This window comes from Oncorhynchus gorbuscha, linkage group LG16, assembly GCF_021184085.1.
Source record: "Oncorhynchus gorbuscha isolate QuinsamMale2020 ecotype Even-year linkage group LG16, OgorEven_v1.0, whole genome shotgun sequence".
Taxonomy (NCBI): Eukaryota; Metazoa; Chordata; class Actinopteri; order Salmoniformes; family Salmonidae; genus Oncorhynchus; species Oncorhynchus gorbuscha.
The window spans coordinates 31447809-31468816 of record NC_060188.1 but is presented as its reverse complement, the minus strand read 5'-3'; the positions used below and the strand labels follow the sequence as shown (position 1 = coordinate 31468816).

At 43.6% G+C, this 21008-nt stretch overlaps 1 protein-coding gene across 1 annotated transcript in view; it reads right to left on the bottom strand.

The window, feature by feature from the left end:
• Window positions 1–124: 124 nt before the first annotated feature.
• Window positions 125–21008, bottom strand: part of LOC123998837 (protein FAM171A2-like) — a 69071-nt gene continuing 48187 nt past the window's right edge. Inside the window, exons 4-8 of the mRNA XM_046304034.1 lie at window positions 19267–19425; window positions 18512–18691; window positions 8415–8528; window positions 5173–5299; window positions 125–4727 (exon numbers count right to left, since the gene is read on the bottom strand). Coding sequence (XP_046159990.1) covers window positions 3074–4727; window positions 5173–5299; window positions 8415–8528; window positions 18512–18691; window positions 19267–19425 — 2234 coding nt within the window. The 3' untranslated portion in view covers window positions 125–3073. The remainder of the gene's footprint in view (window positions 4728–5172; window positions 5300–8414; window positions 8529–18511; window positions 18692–19266; window positions 19426–21008) is intronic.

Here is a 21008-nt window from a genome sequence, read left to right as displayed (position 1 = left end):
TATAAGCCTATTGCTTTTTCTTCAACGCTAACTGAATGACATTAGGACAATAAATGCATAGAAAAACATTTGTAAGTGAGCTGCTGATGCCACGCACACGGTACATATTCCAAGCACGCAGATGACTTGTTAAATGCTTTAATTATTGGATTGTATATTAACATTATTAATAACAAGCAATAAAAGTTAGCAAAGATTTGCCTCAGAAATATAGATCTGAGGGGGAAAGGAGGTGGCACCAGTTTACCATAACAGCACATCATCCCTCTGTCTGTTTCCTAGGAGACAACAACAGACCTTGTATAAGCACTCAAACAGTAAGCCTATAGGAATTAAGATTAGCCAGGCATTCACATATATAAAAATAACTGTAAAAAAAAGTTAACAAAAATAACTTTCTCAATTCATATTTAATCAGAACACAACACACCCAATGTACACTGTTTCTAGCAATGACACCATCGTGTGGTAGGCTGTGATTTGTCAGAAGTCACAGATGCTGCACTTGCTAATATGGGTAGTTTCATCAGTGGCTTGCCCTGCACTGACAGGGGTGGAGAGACTTGACCCACTTTCAAAGCTCTGACTGTCTTGTTTATAGACGTCAAACAACAGTATTATCCTTGTCCTCAGAACAATTTCTGATGTCAATTTCTGATGACGCCACATAGAACACACTATTCAGTAGTGCTTCGTAGGGCCAATATAACTAGTAGTGTTCATGTCCCTTAAAATGACATCGGACATGAACTTTATCCCAAAAACATACCCTGGCCCCCAAAAAAGAAACAAACATAACATCTCTCTCTGAAATAGTCTAAGGAAATTCCATATCAGAGCTGAGCTGGTTAATTCACAGAGACAGGTGGCTCAATTCTGCAAGCTTAAAACATCAAACCATTTTGAAGTTGAGAGAAGCTGGAAAAAGACCACAACTCCACAAATGCTTATGAGAAGAGGAACATGCATGTTCGTTGTAATCTTGAGTCTCAAACCACAGGGAAACCACTTCACATACTTGTATCAACTCAGTAACTCAAAATGTGGAAAGTGTCAAACTTTAAAAAGAGATTTTCAAGGGTCATTCACATACTTTTGAATGGAGAAAGGGGGGAGAGAGAGAGAGCAGTGACAGTGTTGTTACCCCCCCCCCCAAAACAGTGAGTTTAAAACAGGGATTGTGACAATGCAGGTTTGAAATGAAGAGGACCATTGCTGTGCATCTCAAGCAAGGCCCTACACCTGATTTCCTTTAGGCCGTGCTGTATATTAGTCCACAAGGCAACGTGATAGAACTTCAACTGGACTTCATAAACCTGATAGTGTGTGTATGGCTTGATTGCCTTCAAATGACCCCTGATCGTCAAGGTTGTGTACTGTTTGTTTAAATCAAAGTTGATTAGCTAACGATAGCTTAACATTGTGTACGACTCAATATCGTAACCTGAAAATAATGAGAAAAACCATGTTACAGAGTATGTGTTAAACCCCAGGTTTAGCCAGTTGCTTTCTGAATGGTTGTACAACGGTACAACTGCTAGGTTAACATACCGAGGCCTTATGCTAAAAAAAGGCACTTAAGAGACTAATTGTTTGGTGTGATTTGTTGGACATGAACATTTTTAGGTCTGAGAAAACCTGGATGGATTCCTGTCTTATTGATCTGAAGGCTAATGATTAGATGTTTTGAGAATATGAGCCAGTGGAGATTACTGACAATATAATATTGGACAGTTTATGGGACCATTAGGTCATTGTGATTTCCACTCAGTCAACTCAGTGTCTTTTCCTTTCACAACATCTTTCAAGTTAGCAATAATACCCAATTATTCTGTTTTTTAAGCTAATGTCTTACATGTCGGTATCATCCAATCCATGTCTGACTTTAAATTGATATTGCAACAAAAGGTACAGACTTGCAATGCTAAGCTAACAAACATGTTCTAGCAAACCTTTCTGTGATGCTCTAATTTGTTTCCAGCCATACTGCTTAATGAACATTTCAAATAATTTTTGTCAGGTACATGCTTCCATAGATTTTAATGTTACAAGTCACCAGGTCAGCAGGTTAGTAAAGGAAGAAAAAAAACATGACTAACATTTTCTGTCAGTAAGGAAAATGGCAACGCAAAACGGTTTGCATTATCCTCCAGGCTTCAGTGATAGTAACGTGGAGGTGGTTTTCTGCCATTATCTCCAAGGAAAATGTTAGAGTACAAAATGAAACAACAACATTGTTGTAAACCCTGGGTTCTAGGACATACTTATTAGGATTTCACAATCACAACAGCAACCTTTTTTCCAATGTTTAATACATTGATCTGACTCCTCAATGACATTAAGTACCACTCAGTCATAAAAAGAAGGCCATCTAATCTGTTAAAAAAAACAAGATTAAAGAGTTGAAAAAAATATATACTAATTCATTCCAATTCTGGCCGACAGTCTTGGTTTTCCATAGGAATCAAAAGTTTCTGTTTGGCCAGCTGACACCTCCCAAAAGGTCTGTAAAAATGACTTGAGGTTAATGCTAAGGTAACAGCAAAATCACATAGGTAACATTTCCAAGGAATTCTACAAACAGCATAGTGGAGAAAAACATTGTTGAGCATTTCTCAAGAATCTCAGAATACCAACCAGTCAGAGGAACTCTCCCATTTGTTCCCATCTACATGCTTAGGGATCATGATTTTAAAAATAAATAAATCCACAGCCATGTGAAATTTCTAGAGATACGGATATATCTACCGATCTCAGTGATGTTTTTAGAGATGCAGATATAGCTACTGATCTCTGTGATGACTACAAGCAAATTTGGGTCTTCAAAACACCTGGTCCTTTCTCGACTCATGTGACAATTGTGCTTCTTTGTTTGATTTCCATTCTCACTTCATAATCTCTTTCACACACGTCTTTCTCTTGGTTCTCCAAGACAAACTCTCATATTCTCTGCTCTTCTTTCTGTAGAGAATCTACAAGGGACACAGTCAGAAATTAGGCGTTCATTGACACAGTGGTTTTTCTCCCCCTGTTCTCTTGTAGCTCAATGTTCCCTGAGAGCCCTAGGTATATCTTACTTCCATACCATGAGGGGTCTCTCCTCGCGCTTCTGCCAGGGACTCTTCTTGTTCCCCTCCTCGTCTTTATCATCGGCATCCTCCCCATCCTCGGGGCTGGTGGCTGAGTCCCTGCATGTCACCTCGCTGGTGGTAGTGGTGGTACTGGTCCGGGCGCTGTTATCCTGTCTACGGCTCTTCCGGGGGAACGTGCCCCCACGGGGGGTCGTCTCCGGGGCCTCATCCAGCAGCGGTGCCAGAGAATTGTCCTCTGGAGAGTACATGGCAGCCTGGCTCTCGCTGCTGCTGCTGGGGGGGTCTGTGGTGTCGATGCAGGGGAGTTTAGTATAGGTCTTCCCTGCGTGACCCTTCCTCTCAACCGCAGCTGCAGCCTCCTTTGCTTCCTTGGCCTTCCTCTCCTCCTTTCCCTTCCGCTGCTTCATGTTGGCTTCGCGAGCGACGTCTACTCGGTTGTCATGATGACTCCCCGTGGCTCCTCCACCCCCCCCTCCTCCAGGGATGCTGAGAGTGTCTCCCCCCAGCTCGATGTAGGAGTGGCGAACCAGGGAGTTGGAGCGACCGTCCAGGGAGACAAACCAGGCCCGGGGGTGCGGTTTCACCCCCAGCTCCAGAAGCTTCTTCTCAGTCAGAGCCTGCAGCTCTCCGTTCATCTGAGATATGGTGTTATCATTGAACAGGACCGGGATGTGGACTGGAGCCGCGTTAGGGTCCGAGGCCCAGTTGGAGTGTCCTTCTGAGTCCTCCCTCTGCTGGCCTGGTTCTTCCCCTTCCTCGTCTTCCTGTTGATGATTCTGTTGTTGCTGGTTCTGTGGTTTCTGCTGCTGATTCTGGTGTACCTGTCCCTGCTGCCTGGGCAGAGTCATGCTAACCTGGATTCCCTCCATGTCATGCTGCATCTGTTGCTGCCTCTCCAAGGCCTGCTCCACAGCCGACAGGTCCGACGACAGGCGCATGTAGTGGGCCGGGATGACCAGCGTGGGCACCACACTCCGGTACATGCTTTCCTTCATCTGGTCCATGGAGTGGCAGAAGATGAGCTGGCCAGGCTGGGTGTTTAGAGAGTTGGGCCTGGCTAAGAGGTCCCCGGTCTGGGACGCTGAGTACTCCGGGGGCAGGCCAGAGTACTCCTGGTAGTGCCCGGCGAAGGGAGGCAGTAAAGGTGGTGGAGATGGTGGATCTGAGGAGTAAGCCTGGTTGTCATTGGCGTTGTGATTGTGGCGATGTCGAGGATCATGGGTATTATCCTCCGCTGAGCTGAAGCTGCGGGTGTCATTGTGGAGCAGCAGCTGAGGGTCCAAGTTGTTAGTGTTAGTAGAGCGTGTTGTCACCTTCATGGGAAAACTCTCCCCACCGCCACGTCTGGTGATACTGTCCGTGTTCACCTTGGAGTGGCGCTGGGCCTTTCCTGGGGGCGTGTGCCGGAAGAAATCCTCCCTGGAGCTGTGGAGATCCCGTGTGGAGGACAGGTCTGATTTGAGGGCGTCTGGGTCACCACCGGTGGAGGAAGCTGTGTCGATGTGGATGTGGCCTGAGCTGATGAGGTTGAGGTGGGACATGGAGGTGCATTGATCTCTTTTGGAGCCGTCCATGCCGGAGGAGACCTGCATCTTGCCGTGACGGTACTGCTGCCGTGGTTTCAGACATCTCCGCCTAAAACAAAACAGGGAAGGATTAAAGGGAGAATGCAACCAAACACACACATCCATGTATCAAATTTGACTCCCTGTAAACAGGAAATTAAACAACAAAAAGAGTCCCGGATTGGTTATATTTTTATCTTACACTTTGGACCAAGGCCAGTAATAACGCCACAGATTCAACTAAGCAAGTGCCTGACAGGGTTGGGGTCAATTCCATTTCAATTCAGAAAGTAGTTCCAAATTTTCCTTGTTGAAAAGCATTGAAGAGAATTGGCATTGTAATTTCAGTGTATTTCCTGAAGTGACTGGAATTTAAATGGAATTTACCCTAAACCTGGTGCTTGATGACTCAGAGTAGCTAGTTCAAAAGCAGTGCTGGGTTGGAACAAAAATGTGCCACACTGGGACTGACTACTCCAGGACCTGAGTTGAGACGCATTGGGCCTGATACCAACCTGCAGTAATAGAGCAGCAGACAGAGCAGCACCAGCACCAGCAGAGCCATGGAGCCCAGGATGGTTAGGAGGAAGATAGTGTGGTAGGTGGTGATGTCTCGCAGGCCCATGGGGTTCAAAGCTGAGCCTGCAACATAGGGGTGCACTGTAAAACATTTCCTGTCATTTTTATAGTAAATTACTGGCAGCACAGTAGCCTGTAGCTTATTGTAAATATACAGTAAAATACTGTCAGCACAGATTTACAGGACCTTTACTGAAACACAAATGTACAAAATATTACTGTTACACCTGACTACAGCTACATGTGGTCTTTACAGTGCAGGCAGCTAGCGCCAATGATGGGCAGTATATCTGTTAGGTATTTCAATACCAATCATTTTGTATTTCACTGGCCTGAAGTACAATTCATGTATTGTGTAACAGTTTAATTATAATACATGTATTTGTATTTTCTAATACAAAAATAAACCTGCAAGTAGCCCGCTTAATTACAACAACATTCTTGTTTAATGCACTCACTGTAAGTCACTCTGGATGAGTGAATTACCAAAATGTAAATGTAAAAATGAACAATTGCAACACACACTGCTGGGTATTATTCTAATGAGCTCCACCCCCAAACAAATAGTTTGAGTGTGGAACTCACTAGAATAATACCCAGCAGTTTGCTTTGCATGTGTTCCTTTTTAAAATTGACATTTGGGTCATTAGCAGACTTTTCTGTCCCGAGCAACTTACAGTCATTAAACAAAACACATATCACAGTCATTGCAAGTAAAATGTTTCTGTAACTGTTACTGAGAATGGTGTTGTAGTTAAGGATACATTGGTCTTCAAGGTATTTTCTATTTGTAACAAGATACCTTTTGATATATCTTTGCCCAGATCTGGCTAGTGCCAAGGACATTACTGTAATATTCACAGTAACTTGCTACTAGGTTCCTGTAAGTCACTGTAATATCAGAGCAACGATACAGTACAGTAAGAAAGTAAATGCTACTGTAAACGTAATATTGGTATTTTACTGCAATTACATGGGAGTGGTGCAAGCAGGTTGGCTGCTAGGTATGTGTATATTACAGCATATTTATGAATATTTGGTGTTTTATATCACTTGCACTTCTAGAGGCCTAAACAAAGGCTTCCAAACTGTCCGTGATTACAGTAGTGGGCGGGAAACGAAGCTTCTTGTAGCATTGAGGCTTTTCCAGCCAATTGTGTCAAAAACAGGTTCATTACTCAAGGCTTTGATCAACACAGTGTACACCAGTGGCACCTGCTGGTCAAAATAATTTAGAACAGACAACTTATATAGATGACGTCTTCTACCAAAACCAATCAGGTGGTTGTTCGACAAAAAAATGAAGTTTCGGACGTCATTGATCATGTGCTTCTGATAAAGTGATACATCTCGGAACGCGATTACAGGGCAAAACAGACTTGCCAAAACACTCAAACAGTAAAGGTTTAAGACTTGCTGCCACTCTGACCTGTCCCTATACACATTCAATTGTTAGGGCACTACTACCACATATTAGTTGAGATGGTACAGTATTCTTACTAACGGGTGCAGAAAATATAGCTACTTACAAGGCATGCCTCGGAATATGTTAATGAGCCAAATATTGTTCATTTACTGTAGATTACCGGAACAGGTTTTAGATTCCAAAAATACAATCTAGTATCAAATTTTATTTGTCACATACACATGGTTAGCAGAGGTTAATGCGAGTGTAGCGAAAAGTACTGTACTACAGTAAATTCCTGGCAGCACATTAGTCAGTAAATTACTGTCAATTTACAGGTCAAGGTTTTTAAGTTTCCAAAAAATACGGTATGGTAGTGTATTCTATGGTGTACAGCATTCTCACTAATGGGTGCAACAAATATAGCGTATTACAAGGAATGCTTTTAAATATTTTAAATAGAACGAGATTCTTTCCCCGCCCACAACATTTTCCCACAATATACCATCATTCACATTATGCTGCTGTAAATATACAGCAAAACAGGTAATACAGTACTCTACTGTAATTTTACCGCCGTGTAGCGGAATGCCGTTGAGCCCCCATAATGCATTGCTCTTTAGAGTACTGTACATTAATATAGAATTACAACAGCTAACAAAATGTTTAGCAGTAAATTCACAGAAATTTGTTATAGTGATAAATAATAATACTAGGATGGGCCAAGTCTGCAACAGGACTCCCTATAAAAAGCTTTGTAATGGACAGACCACAACCCCTAGCTACACAGTTTCTTCGCAAGAGTGCACAAACAAGTGTTCATTATTCAATTTCTATCTCATATTGACATAGTCTTAAGACAGGCATCACCAACTAGATTCAGCCGCGGGACGTTTAATTTTTTTTTTTGCGGATGGTCAGGGGGCTGTAACATAATTAGAAATAATCAGTAGACTGCAAATTGACCTCAAAAAGGTTCAAACAGACTAAAGCATAATCATTTCAAACCTTGCATACATTTGTATACAATCATATATGTCTCTCTATTATGCATGGGAATACTTCGGAACAGATTTCCAAAATGAAAAACAATTTATTTTTGCTTAGAAAACTTAGGGGGCCAAATAAAATCACCCAAGGGCCGCCAGTAGGGGGCCTACAGTGGGGCTGTAGAAAAAAAATGTCAGAATGATGCAAACCTGAGCTATGTCAACATTGTTGACATCGTAAAAAAATCACAAAATACCATTACAAAATACCATTACAAAATACCATAAAAATCTATGTATCAAAAATAAATTACGAAATACTTGTATTTTGAAATGTATTTAATTAAAATGCATGTATTATGTATTTTAAAACAAGAAAATAAATTTGCAAGTAGTTGGCCCGTGCAGCAACAACATTCTCAGTAATGGTTACAGAATCGTTTTACTTGCTATGACTGTGATATGCTGTTTATCTAGATTAGTTGAATGCAGGGACTGTAAGTCACTGGATAAGAATGTCTGCTAAATTACCAAAATGTATGTGTGAAAATGAATATAGCAAAATTATAGTGCCATAAGACTTCGGATACCAATGCAGGGTGAAAGGGAGACAAAAAATTGAAAATACAAATTACAGCTCTCGAAAGTATCTTGTTCCAAAATACACTGGACTGTATTTCAGCCCATTGTAATACAAATAGCAAAATACTCAGAAGTCATTTAACTACATATTTCAAATACATGTAACGGAAATACTGCCCATCTCTGGACATAGTTACCGTACCTGTGGTTGAGGGAAAGGCAGCCAGCCAATATCCTAGCTGGTTGGCCACAAAACTCCATGTAAGCTGTGCTCCTTCTTTCTTGATGTATCCGGTACCTTTCCTGACCCAGAGTCCTGTTGAAGTCAGCATGAGGGCAGAATTAGTTAGTAGTAGAGTAGGAATTACATTAAACATTGTACGTCAACTTCCTTAACAATTTAAGAGATGTGTGTGTGTAGATTTCCATTAAGATACTTATCACTCCAAAATATATTCCCAAAACTGAAAATATATACAAATAAAGGGAACACAACACTTAAACAACACAATATAACTCCAAGTCAATCACACTTCTGTGAAATCAAACTGTCCACTTAGGAAGCAACACTGATTGACAATACATACGTAGAATGTATGCACACATGACTGTAAGTCGCTTTGGATAAAAGCGTCTGCTAAATGGCATATATTATTATTATTATTATTACATTTCACATGCTGTTGTGCAAATGGAATAGACAACAGGTGGAAATTATAGGCAATTAGCAAGAAACCCCCAATAAAGGAGTGGTTCTGCAGGTGGTGACCACAGACCACTTCTCAGTTCCTATGCTTCCTGGCTGATGTTTTGGTCACTTTTGGATGCTGGCGGTGCTTCCACTCTAGTGGTAGCATGAGACAGAGTCTACAACCCACACAAGTGGCTCAGGTAGTGCAGCTCATCCAGGATGCCACATCAATGTGAGCTGTGGCAAGAAGGTTTGCTGTGTCTGTCAGCGTAGAGTCCAGAGCATGGAGGCGCTACCAGGAGACAGGCCAGTACATCAGGAGACGTGGAGGAGGCCGTAGGAGGGCAACAACCCAGCAGCAGGACCGCTACCTCCGCCTTTGTACAAGGAGGAGCAGGAGGAGCACTGCCAGAGCCCTGCAAAATGACCTCCAGCAGGCCACAAATGTGCATGTGTCTGCTCAAACGGTCAGAAACAGACTCCATGAGGGTGGTTTGAGGGCCCGACGTCCACAGGTGGGGGTTGTGCTTACAGCCCAACATCCGTGCAGGACATTTGGCATTTGCCAGAGAACACCAAGACTGGCAAATTCGCCACTGGCGCCCTGTGCTCTTCACAGATGAAAGCAGGTTCACACTGAGTACATGTGACAGACGTGACCGAGTCTGGAGACGCCGTGGAGAACATTGTGCTGCCTGCAACATCCTCCAGCATGACCGGTTTGGCGGTGGGTCCGTCATGGTGTGGGGTGGCATTTCTTTGGGGGGCCGCACAGCCCTCCATGTGCCTGCCAGAGGTAGTCTGACTGTCATTAGGTACCGAGATGAGATCCTCAGACCGCTTGTGAGACCATATGCTGGTGCGGTTGGCCCTGGGTTCCTCCTAATGCAAGACAATGCTAAACCTCATGTGGCTGGAGTGTGTCAGCAGTTCCTGCAAGAGGAAGGCATTGATGCTGTGGACTGGCCCGCCCGTTCCCCAGACCTGAATCGAATTGAGCACATCTGGGACATCATGTCTTGCTCCATCCACCAATGCCACGTTGCACCACAGACACTCTAGGAGTTGGCGGATGCTTTAGTCCAGGTCTGGGAGGAGATCCCTCAGGAGACCATCCGCCACCTCATCAAGAGCATGCCCAGGCGTTGTAGGGAGGTCACACAGGCACGTGGAGGCCACACACACTACTGAGCCTCATTGTGACTTGTTTTAAGGACATTGCATCAAAGTTGGATCAGCCTGTATTGTTGTTTTCCACTTTAATTTTGAGTGTGAATCCAAACCCAGACCTCCATGGGTTGATAAATTTGATTTCCATTGATAATTTTCCATTGATAATTTTCCATTGATTTCCATTGATAATTTTTTTCTAGGATGTGTTATTTCAGTTCCCTTTATTTTTTTGAGCAGTGTATTTGCGTGAGTATCCCTGCTCTGCACTAACAATACTGATTTCCAATTTCTTTTTTCCCCAAAGCATGCTCATAATCCCTGTACACAACAATTTCAAGGATAATCACATATACAGTGGGGAGGACAAGTATTTGATACACTGCCGATTTTGCAGGTTTTCCTACTTACAAAGCATGTAGAGGTCTGTAATTTTTTTTATCATAGGTACACTTCAACTGTGAGAGACAGAATCCAAAAATCCAGAATTGTATGATTTTATATTAATTAGTTTGCATTTTATTCCATGACATAAAATACAGACCTTCTCCAGATCCTTCAGGTTTCGGGGCTGTTGCTGGGCAAAACGGACTTTCAGCTCCCTCCAAAGATTTTCTATTGGGTTCAGGTCTGGAGACTGGCTAGGCCACTCCAGGACCTTGAGATGCTTCTTATGGAGCCACTCCTTAGTTGCCCTGGCTGTGTGTTTCGGGTCGTTGTCATGCTGGAATACCCAGCCACGACCCATCTTCAATGCTCTTACTGAGGGAAGGAACTTGTTGGCTTCACGGTTGGGATGGTGTTCTTGGGGCTGTACTCATCCTTCTTCCTCCAAACATGGCGAGTGGAGTTTAGACCAAAAAGCTCTATTTTTGTCTCAGACCACATGACCTTCTCCCATTCCTTCTCTGGATCATCCAGATGGTCATTGGCAAACTTCAGACAGGCCTGGACATGCGCTGGCTTGAGCAGGGGGACCTTGCGTGCGCTGCAGGATTTTAATCCATGATGGCGTAGTGTGTTACTAATGGTTTTCTTTGAGACTGTGGTCCCAGCTCTCTTCAGGTCATTGACCAGGTCCTGCCGTGTAGTTGTGGGCTGATCCCTCACCTTCCTCATGATCATTGATGCCCCACGAGGTGTGATCTTGCATGGAGCCCCAGACCCAGGATGATTGACTGATGATCTTGAACTTCTTCCATTTTCTAATAATTGCGCCAACAGTTGTTGCCTTCTCACCAAGCTGCTTGCCTATTGTCCTGTAGCCCATCCTAGCCTTGTGCAGGTCTAAAATGTATCCCTGATGTCCTTACACAGCTCTCTGGTCTTGGCCATTGTGGAGAGGTTGGAGTATGTTTGATTGTGTGTGTGGACCGTTGTCTTTTATACAGCTAACAAGTTTAAACAGGTGCAGTTAATACAGGTAATGAGTGGAGAACAGGAGGGATTCTTAAGGAAAAAACTGAATTCTTACTGGTTGGTAGGTGATCAAATACTTATGTCATGCAATAAAATGCTAATTAATTACTTAAAAATCATACAATGTGATTTTCTGGATTTTTGTTTTAGATTCCGTCTCTCACAATCGAAGTGTACCTATGATAAAAAATGTACAGATCTCTATGTGCTTTGCAAGTAGGAAAACCTGCAAAATCGTCAGTGTATCAAATACTTGTTCTCCCCGCTGTACACAGTATATTCTTTGTAATCCTGGAGTGAGCAGATGGAACAGCTCCACAGTTACTGTACTGAACTAAACGTGTGCTGTGAATCTATTACTTCACATTGTAAGGCCAGCGGTGTTATGCATTCATATCCAGTGATGCGTAGCTCGTCTGTACAGAACATACACAAATGATGAGCGAATAACGTGATCCAGGGAAGGAAGACAGCTTTGAGTCCAGGGAGATGCTTTCCGACCATAACCACAATAACAAAAGAGGGGCGAGGGGGGAAAAAAATATATAAAAAGAGAAGAAATAAAAACTTGGTCACAAAAAAAAGAGAAAAGAAGAAGAGAAGAACCATTTCCCATGATGCCAGGTGCCCTGAGGAGAGGGTCAGGATTCAGTAGCTTAATGCGTCTTGACAGGGAGACCTCTGCCCACAGTACACCCAAGGTCACCTTCTACATCATCCTCCCGCTCCTAAAATAGTTTTAATTTCTGTCATTCTCGTTAGCATTTTCACTTTGCAGAAAACAAACACAGAAGCAGGTTATGATTAGGCCTACATGTTAGGTTACCCGATGTTACAGGAAGGCCATAAAGATCATCAAGGACAACAACCACCCGAGCCACTGCCTGTTCACCCCGCTATCATCCAGAAGGCGAGGTCAGTACAGGTGCATCAAAGCTGGGACCGAGAGACTGAAAAACAGCTTCTATCTCAAGGCCATCAGACTATTAAACAGCCACCACTAACATTGAGTGGCTGCTGCCAACACACTGACTCAACTCCAGCCACTTTAATAATGGGAATTGATGGGAAATTATGTAAAATATATCACTAGGCACTTTAAACAATGCTACCTAATATAATGTTTACATACCCTACATTATTCATCTCATATGTATACGTATATACTGTACTCTATATCATCTACTGCATCTTTATGTAATATATGTATCACTAGCCACTTTAAACTATGCCACTTTGTTTACATACTTCTCATATGTATATACTGTACTCAATACCATCTACTGTATCTTGCCTATGCCGCTCTCTACCATCACTCATTCATATATCTTTATGTACATATTCTTTATCCCCTTACACTTGTGTGTATAAGACTGTAGTTTTGGAATTGTTAGTTAGATTACTTGTTAGTTATTACTGCATTGTCGGAACTAGAAGCACAAGCATTTCGCTACACTCGCGTTAACATCTGCTAACCATGTGTATGTGACAAATAACATTTGATTTGATTTGATTTACTTATGCAAGTGTCCTGAATGATTTTAACACATTGTAGGGGAGAATGCAAACAGTGGTCTAAAATAAAAATGTCATAGCTTATGATTAATAACATATTTGAAAAAAATAAACATAATATTGCCTTTCAATTCGAATAAGCAATACAACTATTAGCTTAAATAACTATTAGATCAATATCATCTGTTTAGACTACAAACATTTGTTGGACTCTTTTAGTGCTAATACCCCAGGCAAGCGAAGTCTGTGAATATATTGCCTTTGTCATCACAGCAGCAATACAACCAGGGCCTGTATTAATTAAAAGTGCTCATCTAGGATCAGGTCATCTTATTCATTATGATCTAAAAGTCAAAACTGATCCTAGATCAGCACTTCTACTGACGCTTTGTGAATACAGACGGAGGCCTGAAAATCCATTCGGCCAGCTTTACTGCCCAATGGCTACAGTACATCTATTTTTAGACATTAATAGACGATCTGGCATCCACAACCTCAAACATCGAACCACCTGAGAAGTCAACATAGGACTTCTAGGCTACATATTGAGCCAAGCTCTAATTAACACAACCTAAGTGGTGTGAATAGAAACACACTCAACAATCCTCTAAAGTAGGGTAAAAGGGAGGTGAGAGTGAATTGAAGTGTGAATGTGTGTCATGCCAGATCACTTATCTCGGAAGTGCTCGACCATGGATGTAGTTCTGTATGTCGACCACTAGGGGTCGCCATGCACACTGATGAACAGTAGTAGGGGCTTTTGTTTATCTCCTCAGTATAAGGCAGGGGGATTTCCAAGCCACCCCCCACAACCCCCTGACAGAGTGTGTGCATGCATGTGATCAGTCTCCAAAACAAACACAGACACACAGCTGAGTCTGGAGAGATAATGGCGCCTCTGATTTAGAGTCTCCTGAGCTATATGGAACAAGAAACACTGTGTCGTCCTTCTTCCTCCTCCTTTCCCTTTTAAAGACGCCTTGAAGGAGGAGGATGGGAGGAGATCACATGGGAGGGGTCATCATGGACAGAGAGAGAGAAAGAGTTTTCCTCCCGCCTGACGAAAGGGTCATGTTCAACTTTGATTAAACTTTTTTGACTCATCATCACACTGCATTTTATCTTGTACTCAAGTGTCATGCATATGTGCAAATGGATATGCACAGACTGCACGCACGCACACCCACATACACACAAACGTGTGATTCAGTCCGAAACAAATCCATTTCTCTCTTCAGCAGCAGCTCACTCTGGCCATCCACCCACGTCCAATGAATATTCATCTTCTCCATGTTTCACTCTAAAATCTAATTTCCTCTCAGTCTCAATGTAGACTGACATTCAGCAGCCTGGCATTACAACCCATTTAGCTCTTCCTTGATAGATCTGTCACAGTGGCACAGTACACTACAGTACCCACCAACTAAAGGCTTCCATGGCAGCACCTGATTCTATTTGCTAGAGTATTCCGAGTGCTCCTGGCAGGTTTCCCAAACCTCCCCTTCTGCCCCAAACATCTACAAAACACATTGTGGATTTAAAGCCTTAGCACAAAGTCTTGCAAGTGTAACCTGGCACACTGGAGGAGTGGAGTGTGTGTGTGTGTGTGAGAGAGAAATCTGGTGTAAAACCTAACTCTGGAAGAGAGGCCCAGGCATCCAGACTTACAGTAACTCATAAATCTAGAGGACCCCCTGGGCATACTAGACTAGAGGCCCATTTCTCTACTCAACACTGATCTTAAAGCTCCATGGGAGTTTATTTTATTGCTCTGTGTGGGATTCAGTGTGGGATTCTACCTGTCTAGTACTTGTTGACATTGGGTGAACCTGCGATGTTACTTGATTTGTTTTGAGTAGAAACTTTCAGGTTTACTGCTTCTGCATAGGTCAGGGAAAACTCAGGATAACTCAGGGAAAGAACGTGACTTCGTTGGACGTAAACTAAACCATGACGGAAAAAAAGAATTCCTTATACCTACGCGCTGTTCTCCAGAAGTGAACCCGCTTTTATGTATACAATATATAGTGAAATACTGTATAGAGCACTCGAGACATAATGTAGGACACCACTTGCTGCAGTACTACATGAGGGTCAGTGGGGGGCACTCTCCCCTCTTAAGCAAAAGCCCACATCCCCAGAGCAGGGGGTGTGTGTGTGTGTGTGTGTGTGTGTGTGTGTGGTGTGTGTGTGTGTGTGTGTGTGTGTGTGTGTGTGTGTGTGTGTGTGTGTGTGTGTGTGTGTATGGTGGAATTAGAGGTGACCCCTTTAGAGATGACACGGTTAAACAACACATCCACCCTGGTGTCCACATTATAATCAGTAAGCCTCTCACCACCTAGCTAACTGTTCGTTCGTCAATGCAGATAATGAGATATGAGCTCTGGGCCTCCCACTTAGTGGACGGTTGAATAAAAACCCATACAGTTAAATAATGCATGAACCTAACGCTGCAACGCTCTGTTTGACTGATCAGTTTGCTTAAATCCTGTGCTATATTGTTCTTTTGGGTTTTAATGTAAAGCTTTGGTTTCCATTTACTATCAGCTACGGTACAGAGTAAAACATTTGCACGCATCGAATTTGAGCAAACTACTAAATTCAACACCCACAAATACCCACAATATAAGCCACTTAATGGAGCTCGAGAGTGAGAGATTGTTGTTAGTGGGGGGTGCCTAGTCAATTGGCAGTAACCTGTTTTGTCCCAACACTGAACGTTAGGGACAGCACTCACAACCATTCATCCTCAGTCATCTTAGCCACCCTGACAGGATGTGAGCAATAGCCTACAGCTAACTCCAACAGACCAGCTCATCCCACTATCCAAAATCTCTCCTTCCACCACAGCTTTGTTGTCCCCTTTCTCCTCTACTCAAAAACAATAACCCTTCAAAACCTCTCCTCCCTCCCTCCTCCGTCCATCTGTGTCTCTGTTTGCATCTCATAACACGTCACCATGGCAACATAGGACCAGAGAGGTGAGGAACATTGCCTCCTCTGTCCCATGCCTCCTGGAACTACATAACAGGCCTAATCACATCATCAGGCTTCAGGACAACAACACTCTTCAGCTGCAGTTTTCCCACAGGGTGTTAAAAAAGGGATGTTCACACAAAGCCTGTTCTCATGTTTGCTGCACATTGAACCCACAACTATGGTATCGGAATGACACACCCATCTGTTGTGCATCATTGGGATCTGCCGATCAGTGCATGTCCATGATTTCTAAATGCGATAGTTCCGAGTTGTGCATGCATATTGAAGATACAATCATGGAAGGACCCCGGGAATCCAAATGGAGCCTGCCAGATAAGTGCTTCATCATCTACCCTTGGGAAGACATATCCAGACAGGGCAAGTGTCTGGTTGGTTATTACTTTTTATTCATTAGACTTGCTCTTCTCAGTCCATTGTGTACTGTCCCATCCTTGACATCCAACTTCCAAGAAGTTGAGGTTATCATGGAGATCTGTAGAAATAGGCCCGTGGCTTTGGTAACACTTCCGATGAATACCCTCTTCATAATGCATTATAAGCACATTTAGAACGCCTGAGCTACGAATCATGCATAATAATGCACAACATAGGCACTAATAACTGCTCATAAACATCTATGACTAAATCCATACTGCGTAATGAAGAGGACAGTCATAGGAAGTGTTTACCAGGGTTTCTTCAGCATAGTTATGGTAATGTGAATCTCGGTAGGGAAATGCCAGGCATGTCAATGAGAGCTGCAGTGATCTGCATGTTCCGGTTCAGACACACTGGAACAATGGCTGCCATGGGACGTCCGGACCGGTTGTCAGGACAAGAAACAACCCTGGTCTGGAGTTTTTAGGCATCGGTTCCATAAAGCCAGCGGTGGAAAAAGTACCCAACTATCATACTTGAGTAAAAGTAAAGATACCTTAATAGAAAATAACTCAAGTAAAAGTAAAAGTCACCCAGTAAAATTCTACTTGAATAAAAGTCTAAAAGTACTTGGTTTAAAATATACTTAAGTATCAAAAGTAAAAGTATCAATCATTTCAAATTCCTTATATTAAGCAGAGAAGATGGAACCATTTTCTTGTTTTTTTGTAATTACGGAAAGCCACGGGCACACTCCAACATTCAGACATAATTTACAAACAAAGCATGTGTGTTTAGTGAGTGTGCCAGATCAGAGGCAGTAGGGATGACCAGGGATGTTCGGTTGATAAGTGTGTGAATTTGACTATTTTCCTGTCCTGCTAAGCATTCATAAAATGTAACTAGTACTTTTGGGTGTCAGGGAAAATGTATGGAGTAAAAAGTACAATATTTTCCTAAGGAATGTAAAGAAGTAAAAGTAGTAAAACAAATATATATAAAAGTAAAGTACAGATACCCCAAAAAACTACTTAAGTAGTATTTTTTACATAAGTACTTTACACCACTGCATAAAGCAACGGAGGAAAGTGAGTGTATGAGAGAGAGAGAAAGAGAGAGAGGCAGAGAGAGTGTGTGCGTGAGAGAGAAAAAGGAGGCTCCTGAGTGAAGCAGCGGTCTAAGGCACTGCATCTCAGTGCAAGAGGCGTCACTACAGTCCCTGGTTTGATTCCAGGCCGTATCACATCCGGACGTGATTGGGAGTCCCATAGGGCAGCGCACAACGTTGGCCGGGGTAGGACGTCATTGTAAATAAGAATTTGTTCTTAACTGACTTGCCTAGTTAAATAAAGGTTACATTTAAATAAAAAATTCAAAAGAGAGAGAAAGCAAGAGGGAGAGAGAGGGAGGCAGATGCAGAGCAAGAGAGAGGCAGGGAGAGTGTGTATGTGAGAGAAAGAGAGAGTGAGAAACAGAATGAACGGGAGAAAGAGTGTGTTTGTGTGTGTGAGAGAGAGTGAGAAAGAGGGAGATGTGTAAGAGAGAGAAAGAGATGGAGAGCATTGTGTGGCTCCTCCCTATGAAAGCATGCACAGCAGTTGTATAACAGTACTGTCAGCCAAGTGAACTGCGATGTTTTAGGCACTGAGAAGCAGCGCGGAAGAGGATTAACCCATGTGAGACAGGATCAGCTAGCCTGGGTAAACCACACTGAACTGAGGAAAACACTGCTGGGCACAGCGTTCGGTCTGGTTGAACCAGGCTACCTGTGACCAGCTGGGAGTCCAGGCATCCACAGTTAGCGCAGATGGACTGGAGGTTCCTCTTATTCACCCCGTTCCAAGCTCAGACCACTGCCATTTATATGCCTTAGATTTGTGTTCCGACAGACGGTGGCTTACTATCAATGGCAGTTTTTTTTATTGACAGGCATTTTTATGTATGTATTTGAGTATAGTAGTAAGCCCAATGTTGATGAACAAATGAAACTGGCTAAAGTATGTACGAGGATGTTTCTGTATACAAGGACGTTTTTTTTTTAGGGAAACCATTTTCAACTGACAGCACTCTATCAAACAGATTGATGACACTTGTACATGGAGGGCTCTCGGTATTGGTCAGCTATGATGGTGGGTGGTTCCCTTTACCTGTCTTGTCGTCGTACCTCCACACGGGGACACTGGTGGCTGTCTGCAGGGGTGTGTCTAAGGGCAGGGGGATGCAGATATGGACGGGGTCCCACACCTGAACACGGGTCCCGTTACGACTGAAGAGCTGGGCATTGACCGCCGCCACCGCAGTCAGGCCCACCCAGCTACTGTTCGCCCCTGGGGAGAGACGACGCAAAGGTCTTTAGACCAAACACCAGTGTGGTGGGGAACCCGACAGTAGAGAATCCCAAACAAGGCTCGCTACCACGCCTCTCAACCCAAATAACGCCAACACTACCATCACCATGCAAACATCACAATATTCACCCTCAGCATTTTACAGTTTGTTCACCATTCTAAGGCATCATCATCATCATGGTTGACCTGGTTTACACTTGTCAGAAAAGTCTTTCCAACAGACACTATGCATTGGGCTTCTCATCATTCATGACACTCAGACATAATACTATGTAATCATACTTCTCCCATGGTTTCCTGCCATCATTCCTCATAATTTTGGAGTTTTTGACAGAAATCTATTTTTGGTCAAAATCTCTGGATTTTCCACTTGAGCAATTCTGCATTTTGTCTTTTACCCATTTATTCCCCTCCATCCATCCTTCTCTTCCTATCTCATCTCCTGTTTCCCACCTTCCTTCTCCTTTTCAATCCTCCTGCCCCCCCCCCCCCCTCCCTCCCTCTCTTCTTCCACTGTCCCAAACCACCCTCCACCCCCTCCCTCTATTTCTCACCGGTGGCATTGCTCTCCAGGCCCAATGGGTAGGGGAAACCTCCTATCTCATACTGACTCTGTGCGGAGGTCAGCACAGCAGAGAGCTCTGGGTTGGTAGAGTTGAGGGCCAGAGTCACTGCTTTCCTCTGGAGCTGTATCCATGGCTGGTTTTTGACTCCTGGAGGGGGAAGGGGTGAGAGAGGAGAGAAAGTGGGGGAAGGAGGGGAGAGAGAGAGAAGGAGTCTGTGAGATTGGGGGGTGCAACTGAACAAGCAGTATAAGGTTTACGGCATTGATGTGGCAATCATATTGGCCTATGAAATGGGATAATACAAAGTGAAGAGTTGTAGACAGTTTTCATGGAATATAGATAGTACTGTTTATAATACTAGTAATAATAGAATAACAATATTTCCTCCCCACAAAACAGTTTTAGAGAGACTAAATTATTTATGTATAATTTATTCAGATTATACAGAACCTAACCACGGGATCAATCCAACCCTCAAATTGAAATGACAACCAGCACACATACAGTAGCAGCATTCAGGGATTGTGACGGCTAGCAGGATTTGCTGGTCTATAGTAAGACAATAGAGACTAACCCTGCAGGTTGGACAACAGTCTACCTGCCTGTCATACTATAATCCCATTCTCCCAGTTTGATTCGGCTTGCCACAAGGGGAAAAAAAGAGGCCTAAAAATACACTGGCCCCTCGTAACGGTGCCACTTGTCTAATATGATTAGTATTTGGTGACCATGGGGCCTGATCTGTGCAGACAGCCAGGCGAGCATGTCCATGCAGAGGGTCTATACTATACTGAACACCCCAGGCCGGCTGTATTGTAGTATCTCCTTCCCTCTCTCCCCCTCCCTCCCCCTCTCCCCCCCTCTCTCTCTCTCCCCCTCCCTCTCTCTCTCCTACCCTCTCCCCCTCCCTTTCTTTCCCTCCCTCCCCCTCCCCCTCCCCCTCCCCCTCCCTCCCTCCCTTTCTCTCCCTCCCTTTCTCTCCCTTTCTCTCCCTCCCCCTCCCCCTCCCTCCCTCCCTCTCTCTCCCCTCCCTCCCTTTCTCTCTCCCTCTCCTCTCCCTCCCTCTCTCTCCCCCGCCCCTCTCTCCCCCTCCCTCCCTTTCTCTCCCTCTCCCTCCCTCCCTCCCCTCTCCCCCCCTCTCTCCCCCCTCTCCCTCCCTCTCTCTCCCCCTCCCTCCCTTTCTCTCTCTCTCTCTCTCCCCTCCCTCCCTTTGTATATAGTGTGTATAGTGTTGAGTCATCCTCATACATAGATACTCTGGCTTTACTCAAAGTCAGTGGCATGTCGTTAGTAAACATTTTAAAAGGGCAAGGGGCTTAAAGATCTATCCTGGGGAATTCCTGTTTCTACCTCGATTATGTTTGAGAGGGTTCCATTAAAGAACACCGCCTGTGTTCTGTTAGACAAGTAACTATTTGTCCACATTAAAGCCATAACACATACGTTTTCCAGCAACAAACTATGATCGATAATGTCATAAGCTGCACTGAAGTCCAACAAGACAGCCCCTACAAATAATTTTATCATGAATTTCTCTCAGCCAATCATCAGTCATTTGTGTAAGTGCTGTGCTTGTTGAGTGTCCTTCCCTATATAAGCATGCTGAAAGTCTGTATTCAATTTGTTTACTGTGAAATAGCATTGTATCTGGTCCATTTTTTTCCCAGGAGATTACTAAGGGTTGGTAACCGGCTGTTTGATCGGCTATTTGAGTCAGTAAAGGGGGCTTT